Below are 14,405 nucleotides of genomic sequence, written 5' to 3'. Positions count from 1 at the left end.
AATTGCAGTTACATTTCAGGTTAATGTAAAAAAAGTGAGAAGAGTCATTTCTTAAACTATGAAAAAGATTAAATGTGGTACAATGATGAAATTGAATGTTTAAAAAAGTTAAGTTGTCGTGCTCCACACCCCCCCCCCCCCCCCCCCCCCCAAAAAAAAAAAAAAAAAAAATCAACTGTAAAAACAAGAGATACCTAGGTTGTTCAGATCCTAAGAAGAACTGGACTGGAGTCAGGTATGACAACTCAATTTATTATTTGTTTACTCAACTACAGGAAATATTTGTATTCACACTAAGACAGACAGGAATTGGTGGTAAACAGAAAGAAAGAGAACAAAAGACTAAATAACAAAAGACTAAATTCTGTGACTGCAAAGTTGTGCTCAAACAAAGAGAGCAAAACCCCTAATAAAATGGCTACCCCTTAACCAGGGCTGTATTCAAGATAAAAGGCCATTACGTCCCCCAGGCACCACTACTGTGATCGGAGTTTAATATATATTTGGAGACTAAAGCTTTACGGAAGTTGAGACTAATATTCACCTATAGTATTGACAACCCAAAATTGTGCAACATGTTATTGCAAAGGTAAATTTACTGATATTTGAAACTGAGGGTGCTTGACCAGCAAATTGATCTTATATCCACATGATAAATGTTTGATTATGCTAAGTAAAATCAGACAGCAATCTTTTGATAACTGCGTTTGAGACTTATTTTGACTTTATGCATGATCTTGGACTAATCCCTAAAAGCATTTCTTGGTACTGAAAAGACTCAAAACTTCGGTACCACATTTAAGGCAAAGAAGGGCAGACAGAAACCATTCCTTTATTTTGTGTTCAATACAGGTCCGCTCAGAGACAGCAGAACACAACTGCTCTAAAGATGATCTGTCAAAATCACTACCTCATATTTGACAGCATCGTCTGCAGACCCCCATTCAAGGGAGGGACTGGAAGCAGGATCTCCATCAGCATCAACTTTCTCATCTTTATCTTTTGGAGTTGGCAGCTGTTACCAGACTTCTCACAGCTTCCCAAGTTAGCAGCCAGCAGAAAAATCTCCATCCCCTCCCTACACACATTCACAAATGTCAAGTGGCAAAAACATGACCTCTAGGGAAAAACTACACACCTTTTCTTTGTGAATATTTTTTCATCTTAGAAAAGGGGTGTAGAAAACAGCATGTGCTTATTAAGGAGTAAAATGCATAATTTGTTCAGCATCAAAACATGAATAGTTATTTTTTTAAGACTTGGATTCTTTAGAACATAACACCATGAATTTAACAGAACTAAGGGGAATCTGTAGCCATCAGCACCCATCCATTTGCAGAAGCTATCATAAATAACTGATACCTCATTTCATAAATCTATGTCTCCTTTTGATAAACCTGATATACCTGATATATCATATATTGGATAATTTACATTTCTATAAATAGAAATGAAAATTATAAAATTAATATTTGATATTTATAGTTGATCAACCTGATATATATCCTATCAATTTCCACAACTTGGTATGTAAATTAGTGAAGGGTTAGTGTCAAGAAACTAGTCCTAACTGACAGCATGTATCTTAGATTTCCAACTGCAACATGAAACTTCTATTTTCCCTTGCATCGACTATTCATTAGCCTGAGATATGGTGTACTGGAGTAGGCTCAATCAGATTGTTTCAAAAAGGGAAATTATTTTCAGAATTCTAAGGAGCTTAATACAGTTGATGAGAAAAAAATCTGTAGACTGAGAGGTATTTCAGTGCATAAGCTCCAAAATACCTGAGACCACTGTTCATCAACAGCTCACTATTTACTGAAGCTGAAGTTCATTCACAGAATCACAGAATCATTAAGGTTGGAAAAGACCTATAAGATCATCAAGTCCAACCATTAACCCAACACCACAGTTAAGATTTAATTTTTCCATTATCAATTTTTAAGATGGTGGGGATTAAAATTCTCTATTCCAGACTATGTATTTTTCTCTTCTCAAGCAAAAAAAGCACTGATTTATTATGTTATGCCCAAAATAACACAGTAAAGCCCCAAACATGCAATATATTCTATCTTATAGATCATTAATTTTCATTACATATTTCTAGGTACACAATTCTTTCCATCATTCCTCCTTCAAGTAAAGAAGACATCACTGCCACACTAAGTCATACAACTGTTAATCTGTAATCTGCTTGAAACTTTCTACATATTTAGTTCATGAAACCAATCAGTCACCTCCTATCTCTGACTTCACCTCTCCTTACACGTTTTTGGAACACACCTTGCATCATCTATCACCTCATCAGTTACAGATCTTACACAAATTAAAACCAATACTAAAGTTGGTAAAATGCTTTTCAGCTTTCTGCCACTTCCCTTCTACTGACTATCAATATGTGAATTACTTTTTATATGAAATAGTTGTTGAAGTCACAGGTTCATTAGGCTTTTCATCCCAAGAGAAGTAACCACAAATAAAGTCTTACTTTATAGCTTTGGTGTGAAACTGTTCAGTGTGTTGTGTGTTCCCCAGGGAATAATCCCAATAAATGCAGGAACAGATAAGCATAATGTACCAAGTTAGCACATTTTGAACGGAGATGAGGTAAAGGAACATGTGTGTCTTCTAGACAATTGCCAGTGTCAGGTAAAACAGCCCAAACAAACAGGAATAATTTAGTATAGAAAAAGCTGCATGAAGTATCATTAAGGATGGTTACACAGTCATCTTGGAAAATCACTGCATTTATACTGAAGTCAAACAAGTCATTCAAAATCTTCCTGTACCTGACATTTCGGTGTGAAATTCCTGTTTCTTCACAAAAAATATATACACAGGTTTATCTCATCAAGATTATTTACAAGTTTAAGTGGAATCCTCTCTGTCACCAAAACTTCAGAGTTCCCTAAACAATGTGACTAAATGACAAGATTTAAATGTAATCATCAACTCACTGTATCTTCCGGTCAGCCTTCAAACATCATCAATTCAAATACCAAAAGGGTGACGCCAAACCAACACAGCCACAAGAACCGATTGTCGGAAAGTCTCAAATATTTTATCCCTGAGGCACATCCTGCCACTGGACAACAAACAGGGAGTAGCTGCTTATGGATCCTTCCCAACTACCCCACAAACTGTAGAAGTTAAGCAAAAGATGTACCCATAATTTTATTCCTTGAATGAACAACTATTGGCAATCTTGAGCTCTTCTAAACCACTCTTTCTGAGCTTTTGCATCTATCTCATGAACTCATCAGCTAACAGAAAGACTGTCAGAAAGTGAGGAAGCGTAACTGTTCTCAACATAAAATTTGGAGCACAGAAGTCTCACAGAAATAATACATAAACACTCTGTTGGATATATGTATAAGAAGACCTGTTCTGAGATACTCTCTTTATTTAACTGAAAAACAGTGCCTATCAGATCAGTGGTTTGTGCCACGATAACTACAGAAAACCACCATACGGTACAACTGTGACATGAAATGACAGTGACTATATTTACATTGCACTGATGTCCAGAAATACTACTCACACACTAAGGAATTATTATTTTTTAGGCCCAGAATTAGATTTCCTAGTGCAGTCTTCTGGAGAAACCAAGCTCCTCCAGGGTTCTTAACTCTTTAATACCACTAACAAGCCTGGTCCTCCCAATGTAGGCTTAACAATTTTAACTGATATCAAACACCAGCAGGTTGGTTGTCACTTACAGAAATGGGTCTCTCAATTGCTAACCTAGACTTGTCCAGCAATCCTGATTTTCTAGTCAAGGATAATGTTGCTTAAATAACTTAGTATAGGAGTTCATAATCCTTGAATGAGAGATACTGTAAATGTGGCAGTAGATGCTGTCAGCATCTATCCAATTAATTTACATTTATTTCTGCAAAGTTGTAGAGAATTAAAAAGCTGTAAAACTGTAATATGAAAATCTTAATATAATCAATAAATGGAGGAATATTTCTAATAGACTGAAACAGGTTTTTGAAGACTGAGATCGAACTTGGGAAATACTAGTCCATAGAGCATGTCTTTAAACGTTAACGTATGTCTAGAAAGAAAGGGTAGCAAGCACTGTCTTGCCCTCTGAGTTCCAAAGTACTTTTCTAAACCTTAAAGCTCAATATCTCAGTGAGTCAAAGAACCTTCCCCTTCAAGCAAACCTACAAAGCTGCCATTGCAATGCCGTAGAAACTACCAGCTGAGACACGAATGAAGGCACAAACAGAAAGCAGACATGGCTGTTTACAGTGGGGCCAACAGGCGGTTGCCTTCTCCAGCACTGTGAGGCCAGCAACAGCAAGGAGCTTGTTTGAACATACATTATTATTTAGTAATACAGGAGGCAGAGAGTAAAGGTAAAAGGAAGAGGCAGAGGGGAACGAGAGTATTAGTAATACCACGGGAAGATAAAATACTGCCCCAGAAAAGACTGCTGACGCTGCACTGAGTGCTGTTACTGTGGTAACAGATGATTAAGAATGATGGGAAAAAAGTCTGGAGAACATGGCAAAGAGAAAGTGCTTTCTTTTAATCTGCGAGGGCTTCTTGCGCTGTGCTTCAGGAAGCGGTGTTCAAGGGCATGACAAAGCCTCACTTTCTGTCCCTGCTCGGCTGCTGTCAGGGTGCTGGGGTCTGCTCCTGGCAGAGATCCCCCCTTGACAGAAAAAATTACTGAGGAGCAAAGCCTGGCAAAGCAAGCAGCACTGTGATTGATAATCTGGGTGGATTACAGGCCTTCGACAAAAGCCACAAAGCTTAAATTTGACAGCTGCCAATGCTTGATGAGAGCCAATTAGTGGATGTATATTCACTTCAGCCAGAAGTTTCTTCTGTTTCTAGTCCAATAGCTTCCTGAGTAGGAAGTGTACAGAGTGACTTCTCCCACTTCTGCCTGCTCACGTGTATGCCAGCTACACTGTCAGTACAGCTAAGAATATACTATAAAAACTACATATTTTGGCATCTTTGTATATTAAAGCCAGTAGATTCAAATTTTGTAAAGCTGCATTTGACCCTACAGACAGTGGTGGTATAAGAACCTGAAAAAGATGACTTTACACTGACTCTACATACCATGCAGTGTGTAAATGAGGCTGAGACTGCACTATTTAGGTACCAAGTCCACTACAAGTGACAATAGTTCTCAAAATGCTTCACTACTCCTTGAAAATTTCCTGGCAAAGTACATTACTCTGTCTGTTGCTGTTTCGAATAGGCATTCAGAGAATACCAGAATTCACAGAGTACCTTCTGTTCTGCCCAATACATGCAGGAACCTCTGACATGCAAGTCCTCTTCAAACTCATCTGTCTGTTCTTAACTTTCTTATCACATAGATTTTCTTTCCTCACTTTTGCATCTATTTCCAGTCTTGCTAGTGCAAGCATGTGGGTACTACGGTGAAGAGATCAATAAACAAAGATGGATCCAAGTGCCCTGAAACTCATCACTTGTTTCAAACATTAACTTTTAGTTTTCTCAGCCATAAAAAAGCTAACACCACCACGCTCAGACAACTTAAATACATCTTCCTAGACTTCCTAAGTCTTCTTTTGACAATGGTTTGAGAGGTACCTCTACTGACTAAACTTCAGTGGGCACCATCGCACTGCTGGGACCTCTCAGATGCTCTTGGAGAACAACAGTAGTTCTGTCACAGAAACAGCCCTACAATTAGCAATTACCTGCAGTGATTGTATCCATGTCACCTGAAGAATAAATTTGTTTGCTAATAGGGTAATCACTCTCATCAGACATGGTTTCAAATCAGGGCAGCTAAGGCAAAGCAAAGACTAACTGCATGCCTCACAGAATCTGTATTATTTCATCAGGCAGGGTGGTAATAAAAACTGCCAGAAGTATGGTCATGCTGATACAGCTCCATGGCCGTAAGAGGAAAACACTTGCCTGTCAGTCTCCTTTGACCTGTTTTACATTCTCCTGTTACAAAGAGAAATGACTCCAACCAGTGGAACTTCACTTTGGAAAAGTTCACAGCAGAAGAGTGTCAGGTGTCAGTGTGCAGGGTTTCCAGGGAAACAAATAACAGTGGAAAACTAGCATTTTCGGGGGGAGAAGCTATTCTGGAATCTGAAATTCTTTCCTTTTCCTCATGATCCCGTGAACCACATTTACTTGAGAAACAAATCTTTGCAGTACCTTGGCCTCATAAAGTAAGTCAGCCAAAATCTTTGCAGGGAAGAAGCACGAAGTAGCACAGAGAAAACAGCTTTGGGACTTGCATGGCTAGATAAAATATATATTAAATATTGTATAAATGCTAACTATTAATACCACTAGTCATCGCCAAATAATTCCTCTCAATTTATGGGAATGGTAAATAACAGCTCCCCTGGCCCACAGAGGAAGGAATGATCATGATGAGGAGATAGAAGGGAACAACACATATTAAAGGTTCCTCTGAATGGCAAGCAAGCTGACTACGTATCCCATACTTTCAATAGCATGAGGTTTCTTATCTCCCTTCGCTAAAATAGAAGGGAGCTCTTTTCACTAAGTTAAGTATAAGCAAACAGCAAGACTGTATATGGCAAGAAAAGGAAAGGAGAGGGAATTACTAAGGGAGAACGAGTAGACATTAGAGATGACCATTAGAATGAAAAGGAAGCTGAAGACAAAGGTTGATCTACGCAGTCAAAAAAGCCATCAAAAAATAAAGCCAAGAAGATCAAAGTGCTCATGCCTTTTCTGTGTCAGTCTTCACTAAAAACTGCAGTCAGGTGACTAACAAAATTTATTACAATACTCAGAGAATATCATTTTAGGTCACAAAGGGAAAAGAACAAATGAGATGATACTCAAAAAAAATTAGATGTTTTCACATTTTCTAGCTTTGACTATACTATACTAGGAAAGAGCTTATCTACTATAATGAAAGCTATTAATGGTTAATTTTGGGAACCTGTGGGAACTGGTGAGGTTTTGGAAGACTCCATTAAGGTTTCTGACACTGTCTCACATGACATGCTCATGAACAAGTTCAGCTAAGGGCAGGCCTCCTTTTGAGCTTTGTTCAGTTTCAGATACCACACTTGGAGAAAGAAGACAAATCAAATAAAATCTAAGAAAGAACAACTGGAATTATCAGATACCTAGAAAACAAGACACATGAAAACTGGAAGAACTGAGACTGCCCAGTTTAGAGAATAACACAGAGGAGATACCTCTGTGTAAACCAAAAGAGCTGCTAAAAAGTGCAAAGAAATAGTCTTTTTTTTCTATGCCCATAACAGATAGAAAAAGTAATAATCAGCTTGAATTGCAGTAAGGGACATTACAGATGCACAATGACATTATAATGATAAAGACACATGAGCCATACAAAAGACTTCCCAAGACTAACAGTCTTTAAGAATAGATTACAGGTATAACTGAATAAATCAAGTGGGTTACATGGAGTTCTGTCCTGAGCCCAGTACTATTCAGTATTTTTCATTAACAATCTGTGTGACAGAATAAAATACATGTTTATGAAATATGTGGAGAAAGCTTAGCTAGATGGTTCTGCAAGCATGCTAAAGTGTAGGATCAAAACTCAACATGTTCTTAAAAGACTGAGGAACTGATCTGAAAATTACTTTTATTTAGGAAAAGGCAGCATAATAAAAATGTACCCAGTATTAATCTAACCTGGAGTCACACCACTTAAAATGAAAAATTTGAGACCCATCATCAATAACACTGAATCAAGCTAGTTCCTGGTAACTTTTGCTACAGTATATTATAAAAGAATCAGGAATAATTACAAAACATATAATAATACAAGTGAATACAGTGATTTACAAACAATTCAACTGAATAATACTCCAAGCTCTCAGAAAACTGACACTGATACAGTTCAGAGCCTCCTAAAAATTTCACCACTATTACTTAACATTTATGGCATAGTAGTGCCTAGAGATGTTGGTCAAGTCGTGCCCCTGCTGTGCTAGACACTGTACAAACACAGAAAATTACAATCTTTGCTCCAAACAGCTCCTAGTAGAAAACCCCAAGAGTTTAAGACTCAAAGCCCACAGACAGGAAAACCTCAGCCCATTCAGATATGCCTTCCCTTTACAACTCAAAGCTGCAGAGTAGTGCTTCGCCCTGTTACAAGAAATATATCCTGATTGTTAAAACTTTGCTTGACAAGGAAAGGAATAAATGGCAAACAGGCTACTTTCTAACAGATGAGTGGTGGATGTGCTGCCACAAAGCAGGCTAAAGCTCCTTGAGCCTCTGTCAATGCCAGCGTGACACACGTCGCAGGGGCTTCTGTATGGCGTATAATCCGAGCACGCTGGCTGGCGCTCGCCATGCTACATCTGGACTTTGTTAGACAACCTTCAGCTCTGTTTTCTTGCATCAGCCCCGGCCCCCTCCCAACCACTGCTTCTCCATGAACCACTCACACAGACAAAGTACTCTGGGAGGAAGTAAATTGGGACCACATTAGCTGGTGACCCTCGCCCTGCAATTGGCCTGCCTTTCTGATGATAGAGGAAATCCCTTATACAAACTGACAACCAATATGAAACAGGCAGCTCCATTTACTGGAAAGCCTGGTCAATGCCGAGTGCCTCATTAGGAAATGGTCTCTATATTGAGGCACATTCCTGCAAATCAGAGCCTAGAAACTCTAAATTAAAACAACATTGATGCCATATCCTCTTTCCGAAATGCCTCTCTTCATCCAAACTTTAATACACATACTTAAAGAAATTAAAGAACCAAAATGTCTTTGGCAGCAATCCTTCCCTCTCTTTCACAGTAATACCCTTCCCATGCGAGCAACCAGGAATGTGACACAGTGTTGGGAAGGGACAAAGGAGACTTAAAGAAAGGAATAACCACAGAGTCCTCCAGAATCTGTACAACCTTTCCTTGATGAATCTATGTGTCTTCACCAATATTTTTAAATAAATAAAAATCATCTGAAATTGCAGGACTGAAGAAGTAAATTGAGGCTCATCAGTAGCATGAGTTTTTGTTTTGGGAGCGAATTGTATCTTTTGACACTCTACGAAAGGTCAATTAACAGTAAGTCAGTCTGCTAACAGTGGTAGCTATTGTAGCAACTCAATGATAACCAGCACAAGCAATGAAAAGGCATAATCTGAATCCTATCATACACACTTGGATTCGTTCACGCTCACTATTGCAGCATAGTCAGAAAACTGCTTTCCTAAAGCGTTATCTCTGTCAGAGGCTCTTTCCAGTTTGCAGTGATTTTCAGCAATCAGGCCTATGGTACCTACCACAGCATGCATAACTCTTCACACAAACCACCCCTTCTGATATTGCTCAGCATTTCTATTTGCATCCCACGTACATGGAAATGGGAATCTTTTAGTCAACTGTGCCTGCCAGCCAACTGAAAGGGCTGCTTTCCCACCACAAAGTCTAAGCATTTCCTAGAAATGGGATGGACTGAAATACCAAATACTTATCACGGAGCTCAACAGCTCTGAAACAATGTTAAAGGCAGAAGGAAGGAATTACTGAGGTCAGGATCCCAGCTCTGAATCTGAAGGGTTGAATAAACTTTTTAGGCCCCAGAACTGCTTTTCAAAATCTTCAAGAAGATCTTGATTAACTGGCAACACTTGCCTTTCTTGAACAGCTGTGTTCAATACATCTGCAAGTCTGAAAGATTTTTCATTCACAATTTCTACTGTAAAATTAGGAATTACAGCTAAACTTTTAGGAAGTTCCTGAAATGCTATATAGTCCTGTGGAGCTGGCAAACACAGATGGTCCTTTGTTCTCAAGATGTAGAAAAGGGTCCATGTAAAGAAAGCTTAAATTGATAAAGCAGCACAGTTGTTTTGTTGGAAAATATGAGGCCGGTGACCTGTAATGACTGAAGAGGACCACAAGGGCCAAGTACACAGATTATTTGCAAAGCATGTGGAAAAATGAGATTCCCTTTGGCTATATCAAATGACAAATTTGGTGGCCTTCTACAATGGGGTTACATCTTTGGTGGATAAGAGAAGAGCAACTGATGCCATCTACCTGGAATTGTGCAAAGCATTTGACACTGTCCCACATGACATCCTTGTCTCTAAATTGGAGAGACATGGATTTGATAGATGGACTTCTTGGTGGATAAGGAATTGGCTAGATGGTTGCACTCAAAGAGTTGCGGTCAATGGCTCGATGTCCAAGTGGAGACTAGTGACGAGTGGTGTCCTCAGGGGTTGGTATTGGGACCAGTGCTGTTTAACATCTTTGTCAGCAACACAGACAGTGGGATTGAGTGCACCCTCAGCAAGTTTGCCGACGACACCAAGCTGTGTGGTGTGGGTGACACACTGGAGGGAAGGGATGCCATCCAGAGGGACTTTGACAGGCTTGAGGGACCTTGAGACTGTGTGAACCTCATGAGGTTCAACAAGGCCACGTGCAAGGTCCTGCATGTGGGTCAGGGCAATCCCCAATATCAATACAGTCAGGGGAATGAAGGGATTGAAAGCAGCCCTGAGGAGAAGGACTTGGGAGTGTTGCTTGATGAGAAGCTCAACATGAGCCAGCAATGTGTGCTTGCAGCCCAGAAAGCCAACTGTATCCTGGGCTGCATCAAAAGAAGCGTGACCAGAAGGTCGAGGGAAGTGATTCTCCCCTTCTGCTCTGCTCTCGTGAGACCCCACCTGGAGTACTGCGTTCAACTCTGGGGCCCCCAACATAAGAAGGACATGGACTTGTTGGAGTGAGTCCAGAGGAGGGCCGCAAAGATGATCAGAGGGTTGGAGCACCTCTCCTATGAAGACAGGCTGAGAGAGTTGGGGTTGTTCAGCCTGGAGAAGAGACGGCTCTGGGGACACCTTCTAGCAGCCTTCCAGTACCTGAAGTGCCTACAAGAAAGCTGGAGAGGGACATTTTACAAGGACATGTAGTGACAGGACAAGGAGTAATGGCTTTAAACTGAAAGAAGGTAGATTTAGATTAGCTATAAGGAAGAAATTCTTCACTATGAGGGTGGTGAGGCACTGGAACAGGTTGCCCAGAGAAGCTGTGGATGCCTCATCCCTGGAAATGTTCAAGGCCAGCTTGGATGGGACTTTGAGTAGCCTGGTCTAGCGGAAAGTGTCCCTGCCCATGGCAGGGGGGTTGGAACTAGATGATCTTTAAGGTCCTTTCCAACCCAAACCATTCTATGATTCTATGACATCAGTAATGAGGATCCTGTAAAATCTCATAGCCTTCTCTTCTGAACCATCTCCTACTTCTGGAGCTGTCAAAGTTGGCATGATTTGAATTGATACAGAAAAAGTACATACCAAAACTATTGGTACTGAAAACAAAAAGTGATTTCAGATCTCCTGCAACTTATAGAGGTGATGAGTATTACTGTCCCGTGATAAGTAACTTTGAGATGCTTTTCTTTCAATGTGTTGAAAGCTGAACGCAAAAAAAGGATAAATGATGCTACATCTTTAAGATGTAAGACAGATTTTAGGGAGGATGTGTCAAATCTCTGTTAGGTCAAATAAATATTTCTCAGGTATGATTTAAATATAGTTTAGATTGTTTATATATAAACATATATTCTGCCTCGGGGATTGGGGATGCACTGGAGAATACCTTGCAGCCCCATTATCTGGTTTTATATTTATACTACTTACATATAGCTTGTATTTATACTACTCATAGCACAGATGTGTTGAGTAGATTACTTTCTGCCTTCTTTATTTTTTTTTTTTTTAAGATTACAATCTTAAACAATGACGAGTCTTTATAGCTGATGGCAGGTTTGGAACCGGAACTTCAGTGGCATTTAGATATTCCAATGAATTTTTTGAAAAAGGACTATTGCTCCAACATAAGCTCAGAACTGGTCTCCCTTCACAGCAAGAACAATTTCAAATTAATCTCCTTTGCAATTTTAGTTTATTTGGGAAATTAAGTATCCCGCACCTATACAGAAAAGCATTTAGAATGGACATTCTTAAGGGAAATGGCCATGTCTTTTTAGGAACAGCATATGATATTGTAAGACTTATCAGCACTGAAAAATAATGATATGAACTACAACAATGTTAAAAATATCACCTAACTGAAACCTAAGTCATTACAGATAATCACAACCTTAATACATAAATTAAATATACAGAAATTTTCAGCAGAAAAAAACCCACCACAAAACACTAAAGATTGTTCCCTCTACCCACAAAGGATAATCAGAAGGAAACTCGGAAGGGCAAGGGACATGAAAGCGCTAGAATTTAAACTTAGGTTAACAAGAACTGCCAATAAAGTTCCAATTTCTCTTGGAATGACCAGTAACGTATATTAAGGCTGCTACACCTACAGACAATTACATGAAGAAAATAAGTACGTTACATCACTGTGACCACTTCTGAATCCTGTTCTAGTAGGAGGTTACCTGGCTGACAAGTGAAAGTAATTACAACTGTTGCTCGAAAGTAAATAATGCAAAACTGTAAACTATATTTGCTTGTTTTGAAGCTGGTAAAACAATCAAAATTACTGTTCTTAAATTAAACCTTAAATAATTGTTATCTTAAAAATACATGGCCACTAACCTACTTGTGTTTCCTAAGGAACAAGCAGAGAAATCCCATATCAGAAAGCAGACCTGGTTTTGTCTTACTGTCTTTGACAGCAACAGAAATCATCTGGTTGACAGATGAAATGTTGCACATAAAATTTTATGAAGATGGAAACGGTGGCACTGAAGAAGTTGATGCTGAATTGGCAGTAGCATACGTGCTATTACAGGGAACGTTCCAAGGGAATAACTGAGAAAAACCCACCAGAAGTGCTGACGTGAAAAATCTACACAGGTTTTTCAGATTCTAAATCTCTTATTGCCCGGGATGCCTTTTGTTTCCTCTGTGTTTTATTGGCAATGTATTTTTCACATTGCACTCAATACTGAAACACAATATTAAATGCTTGAATAGAAACACACTTTTTCTGATTGTTTGATTGTTATGCCAACACAAAAAGATCTTAGAAATGGGAGAGGCCAGAAATAGGAAAGGACCAATCTCCTCACAAGCACAAGACCTCCCAAATTCCACTCTAGTAGCTGGCATTCCCATGTGGTGCTCCTGTTGCAGATTAGAAATCACAGTAGAGACTGCGTGGTGTAACGCATTCATATTTGAGCTTTACAGCAAGAAGAATTTTCTTCCATGTATGCTTCTTCCCCGACAAGGCAAATACAGACCAGCAAAAGAAGTATCACTACATTTCCCTTAATTTGTGGTTATTTGTGCCTGCAGAAGATAATAAGTGATATCCTTTTCATTCACAGTTTCCTGTACATTCTATCACACATTTACTACTCAGGCAGTGACACAAAGAAACTTCCCTCAACACTGAGACTTCTTCTTTCCCCACCATGTTTGCCAGGCTTCAAGACTGGTAGGTAGTTTGAAATCATTATTTATGCACTTTCTGTCCCAACATATGACAGGATTATACATTATTAGTTCCATAAATCAAGATAATAATCTCACACCAGGTTATTAACCGGTCTCTTTCCTAGCCCTTCTCTACCCACCTGCTGCTTGAGCTGTTGCACAAGACGGTCTTTCTCTCGTTTCAGTGCAGCCACTTCATCTTGGGTCTTCTTCTTAGAGGATGAAAGTTCTAGCAGAGCAATATTGGCATCTTTTTCACTAATGGCAGCAAGAAGGGCTTCTTGTCTGAAAAAACCCATATAAATACATTATTTTCCTGCAAAAATTAGAGGAAGTCTCTACAAAGAGATGAATATACCATAAATGCTGCAGCAGCACGCAACTCCGAAGAGCAGTAATAAATGTTTGTCATGGTTATATGTCCATTGGTGGAGCAGGAAGTCAAGACCCACCCCGCCACCCCTAAATGACTGTGCTGATACCAAATTATTGCTTGTAGGGTAAGAAAAACATATAATAATATGTTATTATTCTGCACTCAGCTTCTCAGTTTTTAATAACTACCATTCATTATTACTTTGGCTGAACATTTTAATTCTTTATCATGTTATAAATATTTCCAGAACCGATTTTGAGAATATGTGCACAAATATTGGACTAATCATAAGACTTCTGTGTTAAATTATATTAGGTTATACTGCCTATTCACGCAGCTATTTTAGAAGGAAGGTGGCATGTGACAAGTTTATTGAAATCACTTGAATAATACAGTGTATTCCCAGAAGGAAATGATGACACAGACACTTTTGTGCTACATGACAGGTGTTGAAATAGATGCCTTCAAGGGTGCTTGAGCTAGTCTTTGACTTCTCTTGTGAGTAACCAATATAATGAGCTTGGTGAATGCACGTCCTGAGTAATTAAGACAAAGGTAGGCCTGCCTTCATCACCAGCCGTTTGTAGTCTCACAGAAATGGTGTAAGCAAGAACATT

The 14,405-nt window shown here is 39.1% G+C and overlaps 1 protein-coding gene across 3 annotated transcripts in view; it reads right to left on the bottom strand.

Moving 5' to 3' along the window:
* ERC1 (ELKS/RAB6-interacting/CAST family member 1) overlaps positions 1-14,405 on the bottom strand; it is a 291,590-nt gene that overhangs the window by 39,664 nt on the left and 237,521 nt on the right. For all 3 annotated transcript variants that reach the window (XM_059816571.1, XM_059816572.1, XM_059816573.1), the window contains one exon: positions 13,553-13,697. In XM_059816571.1, coding sequence (XP_059672554.1) covers positions 13,553-13,697 — 145 coding nt within the window. The remainder of the gene's footprint in view (positions 1-13,552; positions 13,698-14,405) is intronic.

Source organism: Gavia stellata, chromosome 4, assembly GCF_030936135.1.
Source record: "Gavia stellata isolate bGavSte3 chromosome 4, bGavSte3.hap2, whole genome shotgun sequence".
Taxonomy (NCBI): domain Eukaryota; kingdom Metazoa; phylum Chordata; class Aves; order Gaviiformes; family Gaviidae; genus Gavia; species Gavia stellata.
The sequence above is the reverse complement of the archived record's forward strand: the minus strand, read 5'-3'. Positions and strand labels throughout refer to the sequence as shown.